Consider the following 23029-nt stretch of genomic DNA (forward strand, 5'->3'; position numbering starts at 1 on the left):
CAGTTAACATAATGGCTATGTCGCGGGACTCCCACGTAGTCGACCACGGTTTGCGTCCCGGACCCGGTGGCTTAAAACTCACGCCGGGCACGTGTGTGTGCCTGCCCAAGATCCCGAGAGGAGAATGGAGGAGAAGGGATTACGGCGTGACCACCCCCTCTGGGGGGTGATCTCTCGCTTTCTGTCTCTATGTCTCTCTCTGTCTGTCTGGCGAGCGCACGCGCCCTATAGCAAAAAAAACCTCTCAAAAAAAAAATAGAGGAGGAGGAATGGACAAGGAAGGGGGAGAGAAGATTGAAGCTTCCAAAGTCAGGCTTGGACCAGTTGAAGTTCTTTAACTTCAGAGCAAGTTGTTTCCTAAGAGGTGCTGGGGAATGGCAGAATTGGGAATGAGCTGGGGGTCAGGGACCGGCAGCAGAAGGTGCACAGACTGTGTGTATTTGGATTCCGCCCTGTGTTACTGCACGCGTTCTCCGGCTCTGTCACCCTGATACATGCAGGCTACATGTAGCTCATGGGCACATGTTTATGGACCCATTCCCTGAGCCCCAGTGCCAGGCCTGTTGTGCCAGAAGGACTCCAGTGTGGACAGAGACTGGGCCTCAGCAGTCACCCCACCTGGTAGAGCCTAGGGCTTCTCCACCACACCACCAGGTGGTGTGCTGTCTGCCGGCTCTCCGTGTGACCCCACCACAGGAGGAGCATGCTGTAGTCTGACAGCATGGCAGCATGGCCCGGTTCTCCCCACCACTGGAGGGGGCCAGTGAGTCACAGAACCTCCTCTGGACCCTCTCTCTTTCCTTCCCAGGTCCAGGCGCCAACACCCTTGCACGGTGAGCAGCAGGACTCGCTACTTCTCTCCACCTACTCACAGCAGCCAGGGACCCTGGCCTACGCACCCCCGCCCCCCTCGCAGCCCCAGCCCCCACGCCCTTCCCGAAGGGTCAGCAGTCTGTCTGAGCCGTCCAACCTCCAGCAGCCGCCCCGGTAGTGCCCTGGCCCTGCAGTCGGGACAATCAGCTTTAACCAATGGACGAGGGGGCAGCCTGGGAGACGGGGAGAGGAGTGCGAATGGGACCCTTGGTGCTGGCGCACACGGTGTACATTTCGGGCCTCCTGATGGTCGCCAGCTCCGGAGTGCAGCGGCTGCCACAGTGGGAAACGGGCAGGGACACTGGTCACATTCCTCCGGTCTCCAAGGTTCTCGGGAACACTCTACAGCCATACTGGACGGGAACTGAGTGCCCCGTGCCACATCCTCACTCATAGACCTTCGGAGATGGAGTATCGCGCAGCACCCGGCCCGAGAGCGCACGGTCTCTCTAGCCCACTGTGGCCCGTCCACACGTGCTAGGTGGCCTTCGCTGTCTTGACCGGCTTTCCTTTCCATTCGAGAAGGACTGGGTCAGAGATCTATTAGAGAGAGAGAATAAAGAGATTATTTTTCATATTTTAAATGGTTGTTTTTGTTTTAATTTGCACAGCTGCACAGAGGAAATAACTTAGGCACTTTCTGTTGTTAAAAATAATAAGGTCTCCTGACTTCATTTGGAGACCACAGTAACAAAAGCAGCCCACCTGTCAGATAGCGAAGCTGGTTGCTCTTAACCACGCTTAGATCCACCCCCTCCAGCCCGAACCCTGTCAGAATGAGCTCTTCACCCCATGCCTGGCTGGTGGTGAGTTTTTCTCCCCAATAAAACACTGGACAGTTTCCTGTTTACTTCGTTGGTTGCATCTACAAAGTTAGACTCAGAGCAAAGCACAATCATCCCGCTCGAATTGCAGGGTTCTGCTGAGAACCTGCTAGGACTCTGAGGGGAGAGGTTTCACACGCCAGGCAGGCCGGGGGAGCTCTGGTCCCCGCAGAAGCCCCACCATGTCGGCCCTTTGAGTGAGAATGCTGCATCTTTCTACATATCTTTCATGATAATACTGAGGATTGGGCTTTCCTTTTCAAATGCACTTTGCTTTTTTTCTTTTTTGTATGTTTTGTTATGTTGAGAAGTTTCTAAAGAAAAGATTTTATGTAATTATAAGACGAAGGGTAGTGAATTGTACAGCTGTTGTAATAATGACCTATTTCTATATAAAATAAAATTGTATGGATTATGTGTAAATTATTTTGTATCTGAGACACCAGTTCCTTTCCCAAATATAAAAGTATAAAAGTTTTCTTGTGTTTTTCTGTGAGTGAACTTTTTGTAATAAATTAACGAATTTGTACAATTCCTCTGTCCCTTGTTATACATGCATGCATATATCTTTTTAAAAAGAAATGGTTTATTATCATCATTATTATTTTCTTTGTAATTTTGCTACAGGGCATGCACATGCACTCACCAGAGAGACAGAGACAGAAAGAGAGAAAGAGAGGGAAAGTGAGAAACCAAGCCATCAGGTCTGGGCTTCAAACCATGGTTGGCCATGTGAGAATCCAGCAACCCAACCACCACGCCACCTGCTGGCCCCATGCATATGTCTTTTCATGGGTGAACTTTTTTTCTAATTTCAAGATGTTTCAACAACCATCTAAGATGTGGAACATGTGACGCAAACGACCCACAAGCCTGGTGATGGCATTCAGGTTTTTGAGTTGAATGCCTGCATTTGCCCATCATGTTCCTGATCCTTCAAGTTTGTGCCACAGAAACAATGGTTTATGTAGAAATGATAGCAAAATAATCAAAGACACTCCAAGTTATTGGGGACATTGCAACCTGAAGACAGATGATCTGTAGAGATGACCAAGACATCCTCCATCAAAGCATTCATTCAAAGCCCAAAATTAGCTCACCAGGCTGGAGTTCCAGGGGCTCTCACTGCTAACATACCAGTCACATGGGCAGGTGGTGTGCGCATCATGTGTGTAAAATGTGTGCACAGGCCCAGCTGCTGTGGCACAGCAGTGGCACAAGTAACCTGCAAGGCTAGATGAGATATGGTTCCTGGGTTGGCCTGAAGACATGCCGGGCGTGCAGTGGGCATCCAGGATCCTGAGGAGCTGGAGGGCTGGGGAACAGGAATCAAGTGTGATGAGACACTCTCAAAGAAGTTCATTTTCCCTCCCTTCTGTCTCTCCCTCCTGCATGGACACTCTCTTATCATAAAAGAAAAAGATGTGTGCACACACATCAAGTTGGGAGTGACATAGCAACTGCATCTAAAAAGTTTCTTCCAGGCCAGCCCCATAGCTCGGCAGTTAAGGGAACCAGATCCCACATAGCCAATCATGGTTCCAGTACCAGCCCCGGCAGTTTGAAAAACATGCCAGGCATGTGTGCATGCCTGCCCAAAATGCTGAGAGAAAGGAGGAATAAAGGAAAAAATATTGAGGCATGATTATGCCCCTTTGAGGGTGCACTCTCTCTCTCTCTCTCTCCTCTCTCTCTCTCTCACACACACACACACACACACACGCACACGTGTGCAATTAAAAAAAAGTTTCTGCCAGTGCAAATATCCTAATCTTAATGACTCTGCATTACCCTACCTTCCTGTAGGATGCAAAGACCCAGGTTCCTGATGAGATCATAGAGCCCCTGCTCCAGCCCTGAACCTGCCTGCCTCCAGCCTTCTGGAGGTATACTGTGGCTGAGAACCACTGGAATGGCAAGGCCCTTTCCAAGACCAGGCCCGAGAGAGAGTTCCTTTCCTGCTCCATCACTAGCTCCACACTTCCACCTCCTTTGTAAATGGGATAGACAAAACCTTGTTCCATGGTCCAGGAAAAAAAAAAACAAAACAAAAGCAAGTTCAAATATTTTGCATGCACTAGGAACATTTGCTCCCTTAGGGAACCAGAAATGACACTCCACTTTTTTGTTGTTGTTGTTAATTCGCTACAAGGCATGTGTGCTCACTGAAGAAGACAGAAAGATGGGGGAGAAAGTGAGAAAATGGCCAGGGAGGATGGCCACACTGCTGTCTCTTCTCTTCCATTATCTCCTCTTGAGAGTTTGGACACACATGTATATATGCCCAGCATGTTTTTCAAGCCAAAGGGTCTGGGACTCAAATCATGCCTTCAGCCATGTGGGATCCAACCACCTTAACCCTTAACCACAGCACTACTGGCTGGTCCATGAGCCCCTTTTTAAAACAAAAACTATGTGAAACTTGATTCACTTTTTAAAGAGATTTTTGCTACAGGACACATGCACTCACTGGAGAGATAGAAAGCAAGAAATCACCCCCTGGGGGGATGGCCACACTACAATCCCTTCTTCAGTCTTCTTGGGATCTTGGGCATGTACACACAGATGCCTGGTGTGAGTTTTAAGTCCCTAGATCTGGGACTCAAACTGCAGTCAACTACATGGGAGTCCAGTGACATAACCATTACACCATCTGCTGATCCCATGAATTAACTAATTCTTTAATGTCATGTTTTGTAATTTCAAATATTTATAGATCTGAATTTTTATAAATGAAGTTGCATTTTAATTGTATTTTTTAATTAATTGGCTGACAAAATCCTTCTAAGTAGAACAAAGTTTTTAATGGGCCCAGTACATATCCCAGGGTTTTCTAACTGGAAACCATGAAAAGAGGATGGAGTGTACCATGCTACCAATTTAATGTGGCTGTGTTGCAATCTTACACATGTTCCCAGTTTGGATAAACTCAGGAATCTCTTATTGTGTAATATTTCTGTAAACCCACACACATCATGGGTAGTATAATCCCTTAGCTCTTCCTTCATTAAATCTCGCTCATTAAAAGGCTGTTTTATAACCCTGTCCTATTTCCAGAAAAAACATAACCTTTCTATTTAGAAAACTATAAAGTCTTGGCTTATAGGAAGTGATTGAAATTGCAAACTCTGGAGTATGCCAAGTTTAAGATATTTTCAACTTAATTGAAATGTAGTGTCTCTGTCTCTAATGACAATAAAGTTCATTAATGTAAAAATTGCCTTATACACACAAAACCTGCCTGAACTGGCTGACTGTTAGTTCTAAGTCATGGCATTTTACATTCTTGCCTAAATTACCTGGTAAAATCTGAGTGGTACAAATTCCTTCAGTTTCTCTCTTCATTTTGTGTAGACACAGCTTGAAGTCTCAAAGTCCGCATGTATTTCCTAGAGAAGGAACTAATTTGGATCCTCCAGAGAAATGATGTTAATTGCTTTTGGACAGACATGTATGAACTTCCTACTACACATACAGCTTTATTTTTTCTGGGGAAAACAGCTCACTGGAAATGAAAAAAAAAAAAAAAAAACTCTTCAAAATTTTGCCTAACCACATTTAGGCATATCTGTTACATTAACTCCTTTTTAAATGATACCTACTTTTTTTCATTTCCACATCTTAAAGCATGAAGCCATAAATTCATGGCTCCTTATAACCTGTCTTTGTAATAAACCACTGTTATGATTTTATTTGATTCTCTGCACAACTTGAGAGTTTTGCCCGCACTTTTTTTTTTTTTTGGAGAGGTTTTTCGCTATAGGGCGCGTGAGCTCGCCAGGCAGAGAGAGAGAGACATAGAGACAGAAAGGAGAATCACCCCCCCCAGGGGAGATGATCATGCCGCAATCCCTTCTCCTCCATTCTCCTCTCAGGATCTTGGGCATGCATGCACACGTGCCCGGCCTGAGTTTTAAGCCACCGGGTCTGGGACGCGAACCGCGGTCGACTACGTGGGAGTCCAGCAACATAGCCATTACACTAACTACTGGTTCCCACCCGCACTTTCTTTTTTAAAGGATTATTTCATTGTATTTATCATTAATTTTTTATTTGCTACAGGGCATGGGTGCTCACCAGAGAGAGGGAAAGTGAGAAAAGCAAGCCATCAGGTCTGGGGCTCAAACTGCAGGTGACCACACCACCTGCTTGCTGCCTGACCTTTGCCCTTTATTTGGCTTCTTTATATCTTTTTAGAAATTGCTCATCGGAAATCAGGTTTCAAGTTTCCTTCTAGAAACAACATGATCAGGGCCCACCTGGATTTGTTTTTTCATGCCCCAATGCACAGTTAATTTATCCTGCAAGGAGTCCTGATTAATTTTAGTTTAAGGGTTTTTTATTTTAAAAATCTGGGTTCCTAGAATGAGAATGAGGGCACTACTGGGCGAAAGTGCTGTTTCTGTTCCTGTTAGTGGATCATTCTGTCGTATAGAGCGACAAGGTCATGAAATCACATTGATTGCTCCTGTGTAACAGATTAGACTCTATTACATTATATCCTACCTTTGTAATGTGGTTTTTGTTAGCTAAGACTTTCTCCTAAATTGACATGCCATGTGAAATCCGTTTTGAAATGGCGATTTCATTTCAAAGACATCTTGTGCCATTCCTCTCCTCTCTGCCCCTCACCCATGCCCCATAGCAGCCAGGGCCCAGCAACAAGCCTCCTGGCCAGCCTCAGACCCCTGCACACCACCACTGGACCCACCTTCCTTGAGCACTGGGCCCCTTTCCTTTTAAAAATGTCTCAGTGGTGCTTCTTGGCCATGTTCCACCGGGCCTTCCTAGAGCTCAGCTCGAGGCAAAGTGGCCAGGTAGGACCCCCTCCAGCCCATAGGGTGTGTTGCCCCCTAAGAGTGGTGAGGACTAGAATGCAGCCCGTCCACTCCTTTCTTCCTACCCCACAGGGGAGCATTCAGATCTTGTTTCATTTTAAGGATTGTTTCATCTCATTTAAAGTGATAGTTTACTTTTAAAAGTAAGACGGCATGTGATCACTACGGCTACCAGGAGAGCTGTAAAGCACAGTTCCCATTAAGTGGTTTTGGTCTCTGCGGGCCCAGCAGTCACCGGCCTGAGAGCGTCCCAGGCAGGCTAATGATTTCCCGGCTTCCAACCAAATTACGTTTATTAAATGTCTGTCCAGCCTTTACTGAGTTGACTTCTGAGGGTTGACAGTTTGTAGATTTCCTTTCCATGTTCGCCCTCTCCCACTTCGCCTCCGCTCCTTTCCGCCCAGGATAGCAACGACCCCCATCAGAGGTCTGCCTTGCGCGACGAGAGCGCAGGGGGACGCGAGGACCACGCCGACACAGGCGCAGTAAACGCTGGTTGAACGCAAGAGTGAATGACTGGGAAAACACAAGAGCGTTTCCTCTCCCTGGCCCTAGTCCCATCCAGCGATGGGCCTGGGTTCTAGCTTCCTCCGAAGACTTAGACAAAAGAGCACAAATGCCTTCCCGCAGAACTGGAGGAAAACCAGCTAAAAGATGCCCAGGGTAGACAGAAGCGAACTCGCGGCCTCACTGCTCCGTGGAGCGCAGCCCTGCCCACTCCTACCCTGGCGCGTGCTATCTACGTCACAGCCGCGCCTCTGGCCGCCGGGCGACCCGGAAGTTGTGCCTACGGCCCGGCTTTCCTCCTCCCACAATCCTCTGCGTTCTTTCTTTCCAGCTTAGGCCCGGCAGAGTGAGTATGGCTGGCGGGGTTCTGGCTTCGGGAATCCGGCTCCATCCTCCCTGTGCACTATGCTGCTGGGACGGCGGGGTCCCTGCCAAGTCGCCTGGGACTCCGTGTTCCGGGGAGATCGGGATCCGTGCTGCGTTTAAGGGCTGCAGAGCTTGGGAGGGAGTGATCGGGCTTAGGGAAGCTGGGGCCGCAGGAGTTTCCGGGTCGGTGGCGTCTCGGGCGCGGATGCTTGGGCTCCAGTCTTGGCCTTACCCAGACGTGGACTGTGGGGGTCTGCCCGGCCTCCGCACCCACCGCGCCCAGGGGAGGCCGCGCGAGGCCTCGCCCGGAGGGAGGACTTGGCACGGGCATGTCCCACTCCACTCTGAGCCTCCTTGTCGCCGGCGTTTAGATGGCTCCCGCAAAGAAGGGTGGCGAGAAGAAGAAGGGCCGTTCTGCCATCAACGAGGTGGTGACCCGGGAATACACCATCAACATTCACAAGCGCATCCATGGCGTGTGAGTAGACTTGCCGTGGGCTCGGCGCTCGCGAGCTCGGGGCTGGTTGTCACTCGGGCGTCTGCCGGATCGAAGAGAGGCCAGGTGGTCCTGGAGCCTCTGGTGTCCCCCAGTTCTGTGTCGTGTGTACCGTGCGTGGGGTTTGCGGAGGTCGCAGCGTGCTGCTTCCAGGTTTACGACGGGAGAAGTTGCGCTTGACTGGAGGAGGTTTCCAGAAGTCAGTTTTGGAAAATATTCCATTTTAGTAATAAAAAGAGGAACACCATTAACTCTGGGCCTTAGGAAAATTGCAGTTAAAAAAAAAAGAGAAAAAGAAGCTGTGTCCATGCCACAATGCGAACACTTGAAAGGGATTGTTTTCGTGCTCTGACCACACCGAGGGGTACTAATACTGGCTGAGTTTTAATATTAGAAGCAAAAATGACCAGGAGAAACACGAGTGGTCCGTGGTTGTGGGTATGTGACCTGCAGGAATTCATGGGATTCTTTGGGGTGGCCTAGTTCTTGGTTTTCTGTGAGGTTTGTGTTTGATAAGGTCCTTCCCAGTGTGCCCAGGGTGCTCACTGCTGGAGAATACATGTCTTACTTCACATGTGCTGTTACTGGGGGGTTCTTACTAGGAGAACGTTATACAGGGTTCAGGCACCCGAAAGTGGAGCAGGAATTCTTGCACTTGGCCAAGCAGACTCTCAGAGCAGCTAATGTAGCCAGGGATTTAAAGCATGGCAGCATTTGCCTTGGGCATGGCATCCCAGCCAAGGGCTAGTGTGTTGTTGAGGGACGTCATGTGTGTAGTCTTATTTGGGGTCTGTGAGATCACTTCTGGGTCTGAAGTCAGTGTCTTTCAGGGGTTACCCTGCCTGTGATGAACCGGGCTCCCTGCCTAGCACTTCATGTGGGACCTGCATATGTACCTGGGGGTGCACAGCAGGCGCCGGTCAGCAATGGTGGGGAGGGTAGACAAGGATTTAGTAAGAAATTGTTTAGTTAAAAGGTGGCAAGTGCAAGTCGGGTGCGGTTTTAAAAGCCCCACACGTGAGAGTGTGTGAAAGCTCTGCAGGAGGAGATTTTCCGGCCTTGGCATCTTGTACTCGGTTGGAAAAGTCCCACGGGAGGTCCGGTGGTTCCACAGTCCTGTTGTCCTTTTTGCTACTTTACTAATTGCTCCTCGGTCTCCATTCCTCTTAAGGTCGAGGTGGTCCCAGCTTTAGTCCATTTCTGTCTGTACTTGGGAATAGCAACCCAGATGGGGCTTCAAACACCCAGCTGCTGTTTGACATCTCTTGTAGGTGTTTCACACTGCACATGGTCCCACCAAGCTCCTGGTGGCTGTCTCCACCCCCACCCCCCTCAGACTGTTCCTCTTGTGGATTCTCTATTTTATTCATTAGCAATTAGTACATCCTCTGGGCTCTACCCTTTGAATACACCCATGACATGACCAGTTGATCTGATTTGCAGTCATACCCCCCCTTGTCTCACACCAGTGGTGACAGTAGCAGCTCCTTACTGTTCCCCTGTCCAAACATCCCTGAAACATGCTACCCAAGTTGTATGCATGTATTCAGACCTTGTTCAGTGTCACCTTTGCCATCTTAAACTGAAGCTTGTAGTCCACTTCCCTAAGGCTGTCTCCTCCCTGCTCTGTATAGGCTCAACAAAGCTGTCTGGTGAGCACATGTACCCTATAGCAAAAACCTCTCAAAAAAGAATAAAAAAAGAAAAGGGGTACTAACTCAGGATTTTGAAGTCATAAGTTAATGCTCTCAGAACAATTGGCCTGACATACTAAGGGCTCCACAAAATTAACTACTGTCTTCAACACTGGAGAGAAAGTCTGTACATTTCAAGCCCCTGCTTTTAAGCATGAGTTAGTAGTGTTGGTCAGATCTGTGTCAAAAACACGTACTGTCATAAGATACAACATAGAACCTGGTTATAATCACATATTAATCCGAGGACACTTGGTGGTATTTTCATCTGTGAAGATGGATTATGTATCCTGTCCCAAGTATTATACTAGGTGTTGGGCATTGTACTGATGGGAAAACAAATTGTTCCTGCCTACTCTGAGGATTAGGGTTTTCTTTATGAAAATGGACATGCCATTATATGTATCTCATTTAATTTTGTGCTCATTTAATTAGTTAATTCATTTGTGTTTGGATCTCAGGGGCTTCAAGAAACGTGCCCCTCGGGCACTCAAGGAAATCCGGAAATTTGCCATGAAAGAGATGGGGACTCCAGATGTGCGCATTGATACCAGGCTCAACAAAGCTGTCTGGGCCAAAGGAATAAGGTACTATGGTTAGAGGGGATTTCAGAGACACCAGCTTAGCTAGCTCACTGTGCGTAGTCTGCGTGAGTTCAGTCGTTTGGTTACTGCGTGTGGAAGTGTAAATACTGTGAGGGGCTGGACAGTGGTGCAGCAGTTAAACATGACGCTCTGAGAGGCAGTCTCATGGGAGAATTCTGGTTCACATCTGGAGACCTCCCTGAGTACAAGAGTTGCTTGCTTGTCCCTGATCTGGGGGTGGATTGTGGCATTGGGGATACTGTCTGTCTCTCTGCCTATCTCTCTCCTGTGAGAAAGATGGAAAATTTTAAGAATATAAAGGAAACAAATACCTACCAGTGCCTCAAAGTGAGAGCTGGTATCCACAGGGAAGCCCTTTAAAGTGGTGTGAGGGAGACCCAAATGCAGCCAGCCCTGTGAAAATGGGCAGAGTATAGCATGAGCAGACTAAATAGGGTCTGGAGCAGGTGGTGAGGCTGGAGTGAAATTGACTGGGATGCTCAGTGGATGAGGATGGTGGGGAGTTGGGGGGTCAGACCATGAGGGATCATCTTTAGACATGTGAAGCCTACCATTAGGGCAGTGGTTCTTAGCCTGGGGCAGTTCTACCTATCACCCTTGAGAGGGATTTTCATTGCCACTACTAGGAGTTGATACAGGCCAGGGACCCTGCTAAGCATCCAGCCCAAATGCCAGTAGTGCCAAGCTTGGGATGCCCTGCTTTAAGGTGGAGAGACGAAGGTGGTTTATGTTGATGAAGAACATCGTTGGGTACAGAATCAAAGTGGGGTACTAGCTAGAGGAATAGCAATAGCGTAGACATAGACTGGTGGTTCTGAGACCTGGGAGGGGGAACTGTCTGCATCTGGGTACTAGTTAAACCCTAATGGGATGAGAAGTGCCGAGGCTAGGACAACACCTGTCACATCCTATGGTCAGTAAAGGAAAGAGACTGTCTACTGTAATGCTTCTCAGAAGCTGGGTGCAATAGGGTGAAGGTTGTGTGCATAAAGTAGAGAAACAGAATTGAACAGACTTCTGTGTTAAATATAACCTGCAGAGTTTCCAGTGTCTCCAGATTTAGATTCAATGTTGAAAAATCCCCTACTAGGACTTCTGTTACGGTAAAGACAAAAGACCCTACAAGCGTGGACCTATGTATTGTGCTTTGGATTAATAGGGTAAATACCAGCTCTGGCTGCTTTGACACATCTCGTGTTACCTCGAGATGACCACGTTTAGCGTTTAGGTGGGGAAGGGGGCGTTTTATAGGGGACTGGTGAGTGGCTGGTTGATCAGATTAAAGAGCAGAGCATAGAAGCAGGATATGATAGCTGGTGGCTCTTGAAAGGAGGCATTGACTTTAGCAATATGTTTCTATTTTTACCAGGAACGTCCCATATCGAATCCGTGTGCGGTTGTCCAGAAAACGAAACGAGGATGAAGATTCACCCAACAAGCTCTATACTCTGGTGACCTATGTACCTGTTACCACATTCAAAAGTAAGTTTTACTGCATCCACCAAAGCTGTTCAGGTGACTTTAGGAAAACATCTTTACCCTTCTTTGTAACTGGAATTAACCTGTTCAGCAGATACCTCCTGTGCACCAGTAATCCTGGTAGCCTTCCAGCAGGGATATGAGTAGCAGGCATAATCATAGCTTTTTAAAATTGTCTTTGTGGAAATTTTTAAATTATGGAAAAGGGGGGGAAATGCAAAATAGACCATGTCTGGTTGTTAAAAGGCCACCAAGAATTGACCACTAGTACTTTTCCAGCCCCTCCTAGAAAGGTTTTTGGGGTGTTTGAGTAGGAAATGTCATGTGTGGGTATGGGAGTTGACTGGCTTTTGTTTCTTTTGCAGATCTACAAACAGTCAATGTGGATGAGAACTAACTGCTGATTTTCAAATAAAGTTATAAAACCAATTTCTTGTTTTGCTCTTCTTTACTAGTTTCAATACCATGTGTGTGTCCTGAAGCAATTCCAAGTTAGGGGGTCATTTGGAGAGCAGTTTATATACTGGTGCCTGTACTGCCTCCCCAGCCCTAGACTCCGTTCCTTGGGCCAGCTCCTAAACAGGGTTTGGCAGTACAGTCTGCCTTGGGAACCACTATTGTAGGTATTTGGGAAATCGGAGGTAAGATGTTCATGTTTTTGCTTGCGTGTTTTGTTCTAAGGTAAACTAGCATGTAGACTTCAATTGCCATTGGCTATTTTTCAGATTTTAAGAAACTAAAATAATGCAGTGTTATTTATTACAATAAACACAGCAATATATTTTTTGCTTCTGTCTATGTTACTCCAAGTATTAAACATTTAATTCACTGCATACTGTACTGAGTGAAAAACAATGGTTTAAAATATGAGTACTCAAAAGTATGGTGTCTACTGAATGGGTATTGCTTTCACACCACTGTAAAGTAGAACCATCAGAAATTTGGAACATTGTGTAAGATAAGACCAAGTCAATACAAAAAGATTTATTAAAAAACTTGGTGGCCAACATTGAAAGCATGGTTTGTACACAACATTTTGGGAGGACATACAAAGTGAATACAACCAGATATATTAAAATGGTTTCAATTACCAGCATTGAAACAAAAATTAGTGCAAAAAAAAGCCAAATATAATTGCACAGATAGTCGCTCTTAGATCTTGAAACTGAAGTTTGATTCTTGACCTCCCATTATCTCAAGCAAAAATTGGGGCCTGTCTCTTAGTCATGTGACAGATCTGATGCTTCTGTTCCAACTGAGAACAAAACCTTGCTAGGTCCACAGCAGAAGCATCCCCTTTGAGCACATCTGACAGAAGTGAAACGAATTCACAGCATCCAGGTACTGATACCCTGCAGCACTAACCACTGACCGTTCTCTTACAGAATAAATAGAAATGCGTGGGGGTTGCATCAGTTCTCTCTCTGGTTGTTTGTCTAGATACCCAGCTCATGAGATGTACCCAGTGAATTGAAGTCTGGGTTTATGGACTGGACAACCCAAGGAGCAGTCCGGTCTGGGCTTTGGTATTGCAGATTCCAGTGTACAGCACACACAGTGAACTGCTCTTTTGCTAAAGGTTACTCAACTTGAACTCAGGCTGTGATTGGCGGCTCATTTCAAACGTTTTGAGACTGTATTGATTACTCTTGGCATTTTCAAGTTTGGATTTGATTTCTAGTGGTTTTTCAAAAAAATTTACTAGTGATTGTTCAGTCAGAAGTGACGCTAAAATATGTTCAAGAGAGACAGTCCAGTCCCCTTCTGCCACAGGAAATGCCGGGGGATCCTGGGGAGTCTTGCCAGTGTCTGCAAAGACGGAGTCCTGCTCAGGAGAAGGAGCTGAAGCCTGCAGCTCCTCTGTGCACTCCTGGGAGCAGCTTCCTGAGCTGCTGCTGCGCTGCCCCACCTCCCCGATCTGCAGCAGTAGAGTGGTTACTGTGGCAATGGCCTGATACAAGTCATTTTCTTCTGGGTCCTCATGGAACATACTGTACAGAGTCTTACAAAACTGGATAAATTCTCTCTGGAATCAAAAAGAAAGTCCACATAAAACAGCATAACCAGAGACTGATGTAGTAAAACTTTGTTCTTGGAGAACGCCACATCTTTGCAAGCAGAATTGTCTTTTCACTCAAAACACTTGTTAATGATGAAAGTGTGCTTTTTTTCTTTAAAGTAATTATTAAGAAATGTGTAGACCTTCCAAAAGGATGTGCACCTTTTTGGTCAACCAGTCAACGTGTAGGAATATTCTAAAGAAACTAGAAATGTCCTTTAAGTTTAAGCTAGAGTTTGTAATAGAAAAACATTGGACCTGGCCTCATAGTGCACTGTTAAAGGAACTTGGATCCCATATGGCTGACCAGGCTGTGAGTCCTGGCCCTGTTGGCTTGGAGGGAAAAAGGCATGAATGCCAGGAATACGGTGGGATGGAGACTAAGAAAAAAGTTTGGCCAGCCCCCATTGGTTGAGTGTGCATGCACTCGTGTGTGCACACAAATGCCCTCAGCATGCATGCATAAATAAAGACAAATGGGAAACCACTGAAAACAGCTGAAATGCTAAAGTTTTGGCATGTTCACCTGGTGGGAGTACCATGCAGGACCTAAAGGTAAAGTGAAAAGAGTGATGCTTCAAGTTTTCTTAAGTTACAGATAGTGCTGAAATTGAGAATTTTTTAACGGATTTTTGGTATGAAGTATGTGTGCTCACTGGAGAGACAGAGACAGAAAGCAAGAAATCACACACACACCCCAGGAGGGATGGCCATGCCACAATCCCTTCTCCAGGGACTTTGGACATGCACACGTGCCCTGTGTTTCAGGTCATCAGGTCTGGTACTTGAACCGTGGCTGACTACATGGGAGTCCAGCAATATAACCATTATGTCATCTGCTGGTCCCAGAACTGAGAATCTAATGTAGGTGCTTTAGGTGGGATTTAGATACAGTTACTATAGGAGTAGGAAAATGGTTGAGGATTTTAACAAGTAGATGATGATTTGGAGAAAATAACTATTGAAGTAAGACCAAGTATTGGCCTGTTTTTATCAATTAGATTAGCAAGTTACCACCACAACATAATACACATTTTAAAAGACTGCATTGTACAACACACTGTTCAATCATCAGAATGTTAATGGTTAAGGTGCTAGGCTCCCATATGGTTGACTGCAGTTCAAGCCCTGGACCCAGCAGCTTGAAAATCATAGCAGGTTCATGTGTATGCATTCCCAAAATCATGAGAATGAAAGAGATTATAGCATGACCATCCCACTTGGGAGTGATTCCTCACTTTGTCTCTTTAATGACTGTTATTTAGCCATTCCACAACATAATAGACATTTTACAAGACTGCATTGGACAACACAGTGTTCGATACATCAGAATGTTAGTACTGACAACTCTAGGTAATGAGATTTAACTCCCAAGTAGAATGAAATTGAAATCAATTGCCCAACAGTAGAAAAGCAACATTTCCCAAATACGCTATAGCATACTAATCCTTGAAAATGTTTTGTGGTCAAAAGAAGCTGAAAAACATTGCACACTGAGTTCTGTTCTTGAAGGTACACAGTACACAACACCAAGCCCTATAATAAAGGAACATTTCTACCTTAGGCCTACATTGCTCAAACAAAAACTACCACCATCATATGGCACTTGAGTGGAGCATTGGACCTTTCCTGGAAAATGCTCAGGTTTTAGAGACTCCTATCAATACTATGTTTTATGTAGTCGTAATAGTATGCTAATACTCTTTCACAGAGACAGAAAGCAAGAAATCACACACACACCCCAGGAGGGATGGCCATGCCACAATCCCTTCTCCAGGGACTTTGGACATGCACACGTGCCCTGTGTTTCAGGTCATCAGGTCTGGTACTTGAACCGTGGCTGACTACATGGGAGTCCAGCAATATAACCATTATGTCATCTGCTGGTCCCAGAACTGAGAATCTAATGTAGGTGCTTTAGGTGGGATTTAGATACAGTTACTATAGGAGTAGGAAAATGGTTGAGGATTTTAACAAGTAGATGATGATTTGGAGAAAATAACTATTGAAGTAAGACCAAGTATTGGCCTGTTTTTATCAATTAGATTAGCAAGTTACCACCACAACATAATACACATTTTAAAAGACTGCATTGTACAACACACTGTTCAATCATCAGAATGTTAATGGTTAAGGTGCTAGGCTCCCATATGGTTGACTGCAGTTCAAGCCCTGGACCCAGCAGCTTGAAAATCATAGCAGGTTCATGTGTATGCATTCCCAAAATCATGAGAATGAAAGAGATTATAGCATGACCATCCCACTTGGGAGTGATTCCTCACTTTGTCTCTTTAATGACTGTTATTTAGCCATTCCACAACATAATAGACATTTTACAAGACTGCATTGGACAACACAGTGTTCGATACATCAGAATGTTAGTACTGACAACTCTAGGTAATGAGATTTAACTCCCAAGTAGAATGAAATTGAAATCAATTGCCCAACAGTAGAAAAGCAACATTTCCCAAATACGCTATAGCATACTAATCCTTGAAAATGTTTTGTGGTCAAAAGAAGCTGAAAAACATTGCACACTGAGTTCTGTTCTTGAAGGTACACAGTACACAACACCAAGCCCTATAATAAAGGAACATTTCTACCTTAGGCCTACATTGCTCAAACAAAAACTACCACCATCATATGGCACTTGAGTGGAGCATTGGACCTTTCCTGGAAAATGCTCAGGTTTTAGAGACTCCTATCAATACTATGTTTTATGTAGTCGTAATAGTATGCTAATACTCTTTCATGAAAGAATACTGTATCCACAGTGGCCCCAAATACTTGTATCACCCTCACCAGTCCTCACCACCTGGATAAATAACATTTGATATAAAACCTCAAAAACATTGAGTGTGGCAGCCTCCTTATTGAAAGCTCTGAGTATCTATCTGGAGTATCTAAGTATCTGAAGTCACATTTAAATATTTTCTTAATTGCCAGTGTTCTCCCAGAAGTTATGAGATCCTTGACTGGAGGTAGAGGGACTCAAGCTTAACGATCAAATCAGTCATCTGACAAAGTAATTTGGGGAAACAGTTCATTTTGCACAGAAGAAAATTCATACCTGGCTCATTTTGGGCAACTCTTTCTCAGTTTTATCTTTTTCTTTGGCTAAATCCTTAATCATCTGCTTCAGCTGTTTCTGATAATCAACTGCATCACCTTGAGACAAAGGAAAATACATAGTTTAATTCAATGAAAGCAAAAAATACAGCAGGAACTCCACTAAAGTTCTATATAAAGCTGAAAAGCGATTTAACTGCAGAGTTTGTTTTCTAATCTACCATGGATGGGGGATGAGGGGCTTAGGTAGCTGAAGAACTTGCTACAAGAGGACCCAGGAACAGCAAGAAAAGATAAAGGGACTTGGTGGTGGGGGTAGAGCAGTCACCCACCAGCACTTCCACTAGGCAGGCTTCCGAAAGCAGAGGGCTATGTGAATCCACCCAGTGAGGGAGAAGCAGCAAGAGTGGGAAGCAGCGGTGTCTGCCCAGGAGAAGAGAGCACTGGAAAGAGGTACTTGCCATTGGACTTCCCCAAAACAAGGGGTCTTGACGTCGACAACAGAGGGTTCTTTAATGGTGACTGGCTGTCTCGGTCATTTTCAGTGAGTGCTTAACAAAAGAGAGAGATTTAAATTGAACAAATTTTCTGTCTAACCAAAACTGACTATAAGATTTTTAGGAAAGAACTAAAGGTTAAGCAGTTGATCCAATCCATTTCCACTAGATGGCACCCAAGCTTCGCTCCTTTCTGCTTGGAGGTAGGTTTCCAGTAGGTGTTGGTTAGTTCGTTTTTTTCTTTTTCAGATGTTTAGGGTTTTTCCCTTTAACAAAGATAACTGTGTCCCTTTTTTCCAGCTCTGCTTGAAACATGTTAGTCCTACATTGTGCATGTGAGAGTCCACTGAGAAACTGAATAGGAGGAAAGCCACAAGCCTGAACATACTTGGGGCAGTTGGATGGTAATGGTTTCCCAGGCAAGAGCTGCCAGGATGCCAAAGAGTTTGGTGCCCTTAAATGCTCTAACAGAAGAACCAATACACACAGATCCTGGTGGGAGCCTGGAGAAGAGCATGATGAATTCAGGGCGGTGGGCGAGCTTCCAGAAAGGCAGGTAAAAGAACACTGAGAGGATCTGGAAAGGCCAACCAACTGCCCAAGCTCTGCCGAAATGGCATATACAGAAAACAGCCTCATCTGGGCTGGGCAAGGGGACTGTGGGAGAAATGTGGAGCCTACTGGAGAAATTCATTCTATTATCTACTTACAATCAGAAACACCGAACACACTGCACTGAGGGAAACAGTAAATACTAACTTTACGATCTAAATATCCTTTCAGTCTTTTAAAATCAGAAATGTGAACTTACATAAACTTATTTCTGCATTTTTATATATGCAGTGAGTAATTCCAGATGACAAAAGGATTGGAAAGACCTATTTAAGTTTTCATTGTGTCTCACTTCAAGGACTGCACTGGTTAAAATGGGATAAAGGATTTACATTTAGTTATCTGAAACTCCCAGTGAAGGACTTCTGTTGTAATGTGGGTGACATCATCACTTGAACAGATACCACCTGCATGAAAGTCTCTCGTTTCTGGCATGAAGGACCTTCATTAGTGTGCTTATTTTTCACTTTTTATATCAGTGTCATTACGACTGCAATCTGATCACTTTCCAAATGAGATGCCCGTGAAGGGAAGAAAGCCAGTTCTACCAGAAGAGTCTTCTCTCTTATCTCCGGTAGGGTACATACACTGCTTTGAACACAATTTGGCCTTCAGGTGCAGTTGAGACTGTGCAGTCATCAAAGATCCCATTCTCCACCACAGTTACTCCTTGCAAAAGCATACAGTGCATCCCTCCGCAGTGGTTGGGAACAGCAACCTAATTACAAGGCCAAGGACTTGCATTTGGATAAGTAGGAATTCTTTGATAACGAAGTCATTGATCAAAAATCACCTTCAACAGGTTTCTCAGGCATCTACTGGAAGAATATCACTTAGGATACAACTACTGGAGGCACAGATTAGAAATCCAATTTCTTAGTGGCTTCTTAACCGTTTGGATAACACCCAAGATGGTCATCCTGGTCTTCTATTGTTGAAAAAGTTTCCATGCAACCATTTACTTTCACAAAAGATTTTTAAAGAAGTTTCAATATTCTACACTCATATTTCCAAATCCTCCAGTGGCATTTTCAACACAGGATCCCAATCCAAAGCCAGAATAGCTGTCATTTAGCGAGTGTAAACTGTCATCGAATCAAATATGCTAGCGGTGGTTGACACTATTAACCTGGAACTGGGCTATCAGTTTTGTATCCTGTGAGAAACTGACCTTTGCAAATTTCCTCAATACATTATACATTTTCTGGATCACTGTCAACTCCAACTGAATCTTCAGAATGACTGTTTCCAATCTCAGGAAGTTCTTAATCCTGGCTGGATCATCATTTAGCTTATCTCACTTCCACTTCATTTTCCAGTAGATACTCTGACCACTGATACATTCTCATAGCTTACAGAATTTCTCACCAGTATTTTATAGTATAACCATGAGAAAAGGCTGAACACAAAGTCAAGAACCAACATGGTAAGTCTAACTCCAGTGATAAACGTTCTCATAGGCGAACAGGAGTTAGTCACAGGCCCTGTATCTCCAGTCCTGTGATGTTCATTTTAAACACATAATACCCCTTTCATAATGTTAGGGTGCTCATCCTCAGGAAGTGTGCTGTGAAATCTCTACTGTAACAGTGCCTGTCACCTCCTCTGCAGGTGCTCTTAGCAGAGCAGGCCACTGTGGAAAACCTTGTGTATTTCTACTTGTACTGCACAGATTGAGAAACTAGACACATTCTGTCAAGAAACAAAAGGGGGGGGCAGCAGTTAGCGTAATGGCTATGTCGCTGGACTCCCATGTAGCTGACCATAGTTCAAGTCCCAGACCTGGTGGCTTAAACTCATGCCGGGTACGTGTGTGTGCGTGCCCAAGATCCCGAGAGGAGAATGCAGAAGGGACTGCGGCATGGCCATCCCTCCGCCCCCCGGGGGGTGATTTCTAGCTTTCTGTCTCTCTGTCTCTCTCTGTCTTTCTGGCAAGCACACGCGCCCTAGAGGGGGAAAAAAAAAAAAAAACACCTCCCCAAAAAAAAAAAAAAAAAAGGTAAGGGTCAGCAGATACATGGCTGGACTCCCATACGGCCAACCGTGGTTTGAGTCTCAGACCTGGTGACTTGAAACTCATGCCGGGCATGTGTTGTGTGCATGCCCAAGATCCCAGGAGGAGAGGAGAGGAGATGGGATTGTGTGGCCATCCCCCCCGGGGGTGATTTCTCACTTTGCCTCTCACCCTCTCTGTCCCCTGGGTGAGCACGCTCAGCCTAAGGCAAAATCTTCTCCAAAAAAAAAAAAGAGAAAGAAAGAAAGAAAAGAAACAAAAAAAAGACCACTTTACTGAGGTTTTAGCACACTCAGGACTATTACGGGTTTTTTTACTAGCCAGTGGACAAGAGGGCTTATTAGAGAGGCAGCAGTGGGAGGTGGACACGCCGATCCTCCTTCTCCATCCCTCCCTCCTGTCAGGGTGTGGGGCACACTGGCACACACACACCCAGCATGTTCTGCAAGCTGCCAGGGCTGAGACCCGGCTCCCACTGCAGTGTTTAATCACTGTGTTGGGGGCTGATCAGGGACTTTCGGTGTCAGTTTTCATACTGCAATGGCGACGTGCAGTTCCTGATAAGGACTTTCAGATAAAGACCCCTTCAAAACAGACTGTCAGGCAGACAGTGATGCAGTGGAAAGTTCTTGGTTCAGGGCCCAGGAACTCCCTGCGCACACTGAGCATGTGCATGCCCAGCCTGGGGTGCTGAGACTGGGAGGGAATCGGTGTGAGGACTCTGTTGGGGCCTCTCTCACTCTTGTCTCTCTTTCTGGGTCTAATGGGAGAAATAACTGAATAAACTTTTTAAAAAAAACAGACAAAAATTAAAAACCAGAATGTAACCATCAGTAAAAAAAACGGACAAGAAGGTGGAAGCAAATGGCATATTTCTCTGCATGATGGAGTCTTTCTTGTCACTCCTGAGTATCTTAATGGTCTAGAGCTTTCAGGTGCGCCTGGAGCATGTGATCATGCCCGGTGTCAGCCCCTCCCCTTCTTCCATAGCACACGCAGTGTCGACGCGGTTTGGCTCATGTCGCTATGTTCTGAATCCAGTCAACACTTCCCAATGTTAAGTATTTCAGAATGACAAAGTGTCCCTATTCCCAGACAGATATTGCTGTTCTAGTCTATAATTATGTTTTAGGATTTAAATAACACTGACTAAACATCACTAATGAAGCATTTGCAACGTTTTATTCTAAGTTGAATTTTTGCTTTGAATCCATATTTTTCAGTACATGTTCATACAATTTCATGCACTCGTTTAGTTTGCTTAAATTAAGTTCATTTAGGTTAACATTTTATCAGGTCATCGGAAAAGTCATGACTTATTTTTCTATGCAAAAATGCATCATGACTTTTCTGGTGGCTCCGTAAGTCCTTTTAAAAGCCAGTAACCATTCTTAACCCAAATTGCAAGCTGGAATTCCAAAGATAGTCCCTTTTAATTCAATTTCCTGACAAATCACTTTCTTTGGGCAGCAAATACACTTGGTTACTGTAGAGACCTACAATGAAACCTCTTTCTGCACATAAGCTGAATACAAAGGCTGGAACAGCTTGAGTTTTACTAGATACAACTGTTTTTTTTTTTTTTTTTGTTTTGCTTGCTAGAGGGTGCATGTGCTCACCAGAAAGAGACAGAAAGAAGAGGGGGAAGAGGAGAAAGCTTACCCCTTATGAGGGATGCTCACCCCCCTTCCTTTCTTCTTTTGGGACTTCAGGCATGCACACACACATACTCAGCATATTTCTCAAGCCGCAAGGTCTAGGACCCCAACTGCAGGGTTGGCCATGTGGGATCCAGCTGCTTTAACCACCAAGCCACAGGGCCAGTCCTCACCTGGCTTTTTTTAAAGTTTATTTCCTCCATGAGAAACAGAAAAAAGAACTCCAGGGAAACAGGCAGACACTCCTGCCGAATCTCCACCCTGCAGGTCAGCAGCAGTCTCGGCAGCCTGGGTCACAGGCACTCGCACACACGGTATGAACAGGGAGGCCGTGGATCCTGCAGCATTACCACTGCTCCACTACCTGCGCCGGTTCAACATCACATGAACATTCGTAAGAACATCATTCAGGGCCAGCAGATGGCGTAACTTGGACACCCATGTAGTTGACCGTTATTCAAGTCCTGGACCTGGTAGCTTCTAATTCGTGCCAGGCGCATGTGCGTGCGTGCCCAAAATCCCAAGAAGAAAATGGAGAAGGGTGCAGCGTGACCATCTTCCCTGGGGGTGATGGGCATATGCACACCCTTCTATTATAGAAAGCTGATTTTCTTTAGTGGCTTCTTTTGGGCATAGGATGCATTCACGCCAGAGAAGAGAGAGAGGAAGAAATAGAAATCACTCCCCAGAGGGGATGGCCACACGACAATCCCTTCTGCTCTCAGGACTTGGGGCATGCATGCAAACATGCCTGGCCAGGTCTGGGACTGGAGCCGTGGTTGCCATGCGGGAATCCAGCGTCTTAACCACACTACCACCTGCAGGCCCCAAAGCGGGTATTTTTAAAGAGAATTGTTTTAGACTATTTACATCCTTAAGACTTTTAACTACATCAAAAATTCAAATATTAAAAATACACTGAATGGGGCCAGCAGATGGTGTAGTAGTTAAAGTGCTGGACTCCCACATGGTCATTTAAATGAAATGACCTAAAGGTACTGTGAGTCTTCCTGCCTCAGGAAATTGTTGTTTTCAAAGTTTGTTTCTTTTACTCATGAGAGAGAAACTGAAGGCAGATGCACACAGAGATAAGAGAAAGAGAGAGACAGGCCACTCTCAGCAGGGTCTGTCACACACGCCCTGATCTGCTCCCCACAGTTCACATCCAGACACAGCGGCTTGAAACACACCAGTCACATACGTGTGCATGCCTAAAATTCTGTGAGGAGAATGGAGGTGAAGGTATAGTAGTGTGGCCATCACCCCCAGTGGGGTGACTTCTCACTTTCTGTCTCTCCGTCTCTCACTGTCATTCCGGTTTGTGCACGTACCCTGTAGCAAAATTTCTCAAAAAAAAAAAAAAAAAAGTTGAACAAAATAATACATCAGATTTTTTGGGGGGGCCCCTCTCAGGGTCTTGGGCATGCACACACATGTG

General features: G+C 45.4%; 3 protein-coding genes across 3 annotated transcripts in view; 2 read left to right on the forward strand and 1 right to left on the reverse strand.

The window, feature by feature from the left end:
- NPAS2 (neuronal PAS domain protein 2) overlaps positions 1–1354 on the forward strand; it is a gene marked incomplete in the record, with an annotated part of 111510 nt that extends 110156 nt beyond the window's left edge. Inside the window, 1 exon segment of the mRNA XM_014583397.2 lies at positions 809–1354. Coding sequence (XP_014438883.1) covers positions 809–991 — 183 coding nt within the window.
- Positions 1355–7279: 5925 nt separating this feature from the next.
- RPL31 (ribosomal protein L31) lies at positions 7280–12172 on the forward strand. The gene is made up of 5 exons (XM_006166613.3): positions 7280–7388; positions 7780–7886; positions 10060–10185; positions 11573–11685; positions 12048–12172. Exons 2-5 carry the CDS (start codon positions 7780–7782, stop codon positions 12077–12079), a joined length of 378 nt encoding a protein of 125 aa, XP_006166675.2. The 5' UTR covers positions 7280–7388; the 3' UTR covers positions 12080–12172.
- Positions 12173–12651: 479 nt separating this feature from the next.
- Positions 12652–23029, reverse strand: part of TBC1D8 (TBC1 domain family member 8) — a 124750-nt gene continuing 114372 nt past the window's right edge. Inside the window, exons 21-23 of the mRNA XM_006166643.1 lie at positions 17272–17361; positions 16812–16909; positions 12652–13708 (exon numbers count right to left, since the gene is read on the reverse strand). Of these exons, the coding sequence (XP_006166705.1) occupies positions 13256–13708; positions 16812–16909; positions 17272–17361 (641 nt within the window). The 3' untranslated portion in view covers positions 12652–13255. The remainder of the gene's footprint in view (positions 13709–16811; positions 16910–17271; positions 17362–23029) is intronic.

The sequence above is a fragment of the Tupaia chinensis genome, unplaced genomic scaffold (genome assembly GCF_000334495.1).
Source record: "Tupaia chinensis unplaced genomic scaffold, TupChi_1.0 Scaffold144276_1, whole genome shotgun sequence".
Taxonomy (NCBI): Eukaryota; Metazoa; Chordata; class Mammalia; order Scandentia; family Tupaiidae; genus Tupaia; species Tupaia belangeri.

Coding starts and splice junctions, on each gene's coding strand:
- RPL31 (XM_006166613.3), top strand. CDS start 7,780: ATGGCTCCCGCAAAGAAGGGTGGCGAGAAGAAGAAGGGCCGTTCTGCC. Junction 10,186..11,572: donor GTCTGGGCCAAAGGAATAAG/GTACTATGGTTA, acceptor TATTTTTACCAG/GAACGTCCCATATCGAATCC. Junction 11,686..12,047: donor ACCTGTTACCACATTCAAAA/GTAAGTTTTACT, acceptor TTTCTTTTGCAG/ATCTACAAACAGTCAATGTG.